This window comes from Bradysia coprophila (genome assembly GCF_014529535.1).
Source record: "Bradysia coprophila strain Holo2 chromosome X unlocalized genomic scaffold, BU_Bcop_v1 contig_20, whole genome shotgun sequence".
NCBI classification, from domain to species: Eukaryota; Metazoa; Arthropoda; class Insecta; order Diptera; family Sciaridae; genus Bradysia; species Bradysia coprophila.
The window spans coordinates 1,292,116-1,296,997 of record NW_023503307.1 but is presented as its reverse complement, the minus strand read 5'-3'; the positions used below and the strand labels follow the sequence as shown (position 1 = coordinate 1,296,997).

Below are 4,882 nucleotides of genomic sequence, written 5' to 3'. Positions count from 1 at the left end.
GTAAAAATAGGGTTGGATATTTTAGATCCAGTCAGCGAAATCAAAAGGGTAGAAATGAAAAAAATAAAATAAAAATATTTTGATTTCATCTGTGAAGAATTTGTTTCATTATTGACATAATATAATTGAGTATTTGGACAAAGTGGGAAAAATTCTTCAGGAAAATGGAGAAAATTTAAAATTCGATGTTGCGTCGCAACTGACGGAGAGGTCCTATGACCAACAGTCCTTGTGTTTCGTACAAGTATTGATTGAAAATCATCTTTTTAAATTTGTCTGTTTGTTGCATGCCGTGTATTTGTCGAAAAAGCGAATATCGGGAAATGTAACCGGCCCAGCGGAAGGAAATAGTGAAAAGGAGAAAAGAAGGAAAATTACTAGTAATCGAGAAATGAGCGGGAAGGGAACGGGAGCCAGGAATTAAAATGATTAGATGATAAAAATAACTTCATACAATGGGAAGCGAATCGAGATCTTTTGTAGGAAATATAAAAAAAAATTCTTACTGAACTGTAACAGTGATCCCAAAATTATTTCCGGGAAATTTGGTCGAATTATGGTGGATACCATGAAATCGGATTTCGGTGCCAGGAAGAAATAGTATACTTCATCACGGAGAAAAAATCACACTTTTTTTTGGTCCTAGGTATAAAGTATCTGGACTTAGATTTATAAAAACATGTTCATCTAACTAAGATACTTTATCTATCTAGGTGAAATGATAGCAGTGAAAAAGTGCTATTATTTCGCCGTCGGTAGATAAAATAGCGTATTCACCTCTGTCCAAATGTTTATTTAGACACTTGGAGTTATAACATTCGCCTTCGGCTCATGAAATAACTCCCCAAGTGTCTAAATAAACATGGGAAGATGCTATTTGCACCCGGGTGCAAATAGTCACTTCGAATCAGTAAATCGAAAGCTTACAGTGAGACTGACGCGAGACGGCAGCAAAGCTGCCTTAAATAACCCGTCCTAGGTTTCATTCAAGTTTAGTTATTTTATAAGAGGGAAAGTGCACACTCGATCTGTGTTTTAAAAATGTAAAGAGAAAAATTAAAGGGAAATCATTCTATTAGCCTTTTCGTTACGTTTTGTAAAAGGGAAAATCCTCTGGAATAATGCTTTTTCGTTACTATTTGTAAAAGTTGAAAATCCTCTGAAGTTGAGTCTTTTCCTTACATTTTGTAAAAGGAAAACTACAATCTCGAACAACATTTTGTGAAGAGGAAAATTCACTGGAATCGCCTTTTTGTTACGTTTTGTGAAAGGGAAACCACACTGGAATTAAGATTTTTCGTTACTTTGCGTGAAATTAGTTTAACGCAAGCATTCCACGAACTTTACACATACTTTTGAATACAACCAATCACAGCAATTTATTTATTTTATTTTACGAATCGACAAATTTTTGATATCTCATATCCAGATGAGTAAAAGTATCCTAGGGCGTCAGCAGGGAAACCACACTGGAATTAAGATTTTTCGTTACGTTTTGTATATGGGAAAAATCCTCTGTAATTTTGTAAAAGGGATTGTATAGCACAATGGGCCAAGCGGAGACCCCCGTGCCAGTTCTACAATTAGAACTGCTGTATTTTATAAAGAAAGGAACTACAATATCGACCGATCAATTACATTGTGTGAAGAGGAAAATTTCCTGAAATCGTTACAATAGCTTTTTTGTTACGTTTTGTAACAGTGAAAATCCACTGTAATTTGACCTTTTGCTTTACATTTTATTAAAGAGAAAGAACTCCTCTCGGAACTCCTGGAATAAAGCCTTTTGCGTCAAGTTTTGTAAAAGGAAAAAATCCTCTGGAATTGAGCCTTTCGTTACGTTTTGTAAAAGGGGAAAATCGCTTGTAACCGGTTTGTTAGCTTTTCTGTCAAATTTTGTAAAAATGAAAAATCCTCTGGAATTAAGCCTTTTTGTTCCGTAAATAATAACCCACAATATAGTATTATTGTTGTCATTTATTAAAGGAAAAGTGAATTTTATGAGCTTCAAAAGAAGTATTTTCGTTTGTATAATACCAGGCTTCAAAACCGACTTGTTTTTCCAGTGAAACGGCAACATTTTTCTTATAATTTCCACAACAAAAGCGTGATTTCCGCTTAATCACCCGGGTGCAAATAGTCACTTCGATAAACATGTGGACAGAGGTGAATAATCTACTATTCATGTCATTGTCAAATGCAGTGCGTTGCTAAACGGTTTGCACTAACAATTTCCTCTTATTAATTTCGGACCAAAATACAATGAAAGTTTTCTCATAATGATTTTGTTAATTTAGACGTAAATGCCGAGATCATTGCAGAGAATAATTTGAAGAATTTGTTATTTCATTTGTTGATGACAGCGGCAACATAAATTAATGTAATCGATGAGTTTTGGCTTATAGATTATGATATTAGCAAAATAAGAGTTAAATTATTGAAGTAAGATATTTTGTAACAATCGCTTGAAAATATGTAGATAAAGAAGTAACAGACTACTTCTACTTCTACTTCTTATACCACTCAAACGTAACTAGATTTTCAATATTAAAGTATCACTGCATCTTCTGTTACAACGGTCAAAGACGAGGTCAAAGATCTCTAGAGTGACTTGATGGCTCAACTAAAAGTTTTTCTATGACCCTAAGCTAGAGGCTGAGACGACGTTAAATAAGCTTTGTTCGGTATAAAGCTGCACTAAGAAATGCAATGGAAAGTATTTGTATCGTTGTTTGGTGCTGATATGAATGTCCATACTTCTCTAACTGCTGAATTCGTGTTCTTAAAACTCGGAAACCTAGAAAACTTTCATCTATTTATTAGAGCCTTCATTGAATATCTTTTTTAAGCATATCTCTGCCATTTAGTTGCATAGAAAAAAGGGTTGTTATTTAGAACTCAAAAATTGATAAACATTTTATTTCGATCATTTCTTACAAATCGAGCGAACAAATAAATTAAATAAATTACAACGTTGCATAGTAAAAGGTCAGATAGGTCGTTACAAATATTACAATTGACCAGCAAATGCTAAATTTTGTGCATCAGCTTGACGGGCCCAACCATGTGGTTCCCAGCCGGGTGGTGGGTGTTCAATATGTGGTGGATGAACATGGTCCAAATGATGGTCCAAGTGATGGTCCAAGTGATGATCGATGTGATGTTCAACGTGATGTGGTGGATAGTGAACAACTTCGTAGTTGATTACCTGGTGAGTGGAATGAGGAAATTTGGTTTAATTAACAGAAAATTGAGTGAGGGAAAATTTTGGGCGAATAGCAACCTTTGGCTTAGCAAACTTGAAGATTAGCATTGCAGCTGAAAGGACCATCGATAAAAGTCCGAGAGTAAGTGCTTTCCATGTTTTCAAAGCGATTAGAGCGAATGCAAGTGGAACTAGAACCGTCGTCTTGAATTTTAATCCGAGTAAGAATGGAATCATAACCTTCTTAACGAATCCACGACCTGTTGAAATAAATAATTTTTTAGTCATGGAATCGACATGATGTCACTCCGGTGTGGTACCTTCCCCTTGACCGTCAGACAATGGCATTTCGATAGTCTGAGACAAATCATTTGTTTCAATGGTATCGGGTAAGAATGACCTTACTGAACCATCAGTAATGAAACTGGGTGCGTTCACTCTGACCGAATGTGTAGCCAAAAAGTTTTCAACTTCTTCTAAAATGGCAATCTGAGCATTACCATGTCGCGGTTGTTGTTGCACATTAACACTGGGATTGCCGTTTCGCACAATACTCAAATTTTCCGTTACCCTAATGTCGTCACTTTTCACAGCCTCACTTAACCACGCTAACGATTTTGGTTTCACACAGGTCACAGAAAATTTACTCAAACACGTATTATATATGTCGGTCATCACATCCGTTGCAAGGACATTCGCTCGACAACCACCCACGATTGTAACACAAATCAAGACCGAAACAACGAAATACTTCATTTTCGATGTCTTCTTATCACTTTATCACTGTTTAGTTCGTAAGTAGCTGAACAATGCTAGTGCGATTGCGATGTTAACGGTTCGACAATCAATTGTAATTTGTGACGGATGATAAATTGTCTTTGGTTTTTATATCGAACTATGTACTTTGAATAATTTATTAGACGCTTTTGGGTGGAAAACGCATCGCGATGTTACATATGTATGTATGTATGTATGTACAGCACCCATTACATATACCCAATTTGATTGCTGTTTTCATACACATATTGATGTTAAGTAAAACATAAGAATTCTTTTACTATTCGACCGGATGACAAAAGAAATTTAGGCTATAACGTGATCATTTTATCGAATCACAAATTGTACCTCAGCTAAATCGATTTAAAATTCGAAATAAAGAAAAAATTTCGATTTCTTTTAATTGAATTATATACGAAATAAATTTCTGATTTATTTCTGATTATAATCGACTGTGTTTGGAAAATTAATTGATTTTTTTGCTAACTAGTTGTCATATTATTTATGAGAAATCGTTATGGAAACTGTGCGCTCGAAAATGATCCAAACGTTCATTTATGGAATTGCAAGAAATTTGAATGGAATTTATTTGACTGGTGAAAAAGGAAGTTAAATTCACAATTACCGCTACGATATTTCGAAGACACACAACTGTTTTGCTAAAAAAAAAACGTTCTTGTAGACGCGACGTGTTGTATGGTGAAAATTATTATGGTTTCTTACTTATTTTACGTAAATATCATCGCTGGTTCCTAAAAAAGATTAGATCAGAAGAATAACTGAGTAAGGGCAGAATCATAGACTGTACCTAGAACCAGGGTTCGAAAATCAAATTCAACTCAATTTTTCTGACATCAAATCAAGCTCGATGTTCAAAATTGTGAACTCGATATTCAAATC

General features: G+C 34.8%; 1 protein-coding gene across 1 annotated transcript; it reads right to left on the bottom strand.

Annotated features, from left to right (window-relative positions):
* Window positions 1-2,895: 2,895 nt before the first annotated feature.
* Window positions 2,896-4,073, bottom strand: LOC119068810. Its single transcript, XM_037172583.1, has 3 exons — window positions 3,526-4,073; window positions 3,284-3,465; window positions 2,896-3,208 (listed from the first exon to the last, which is right to left on the bottom strand). The coding sequence occupies exons 1-3, from the start codon at window positions 3,959-3,961 to the stop codon at window positions 3,011-3,013; spliced, it is 816 nt and encodes a 271-aa protein (XP_037028478.1). The 5' UTR covers window positions 3,962-4,073; the 3' UTR covers window positions 2,896-3,010.
* Window positions 4,074-4,882: the final 809 nt, after the last annotated feature.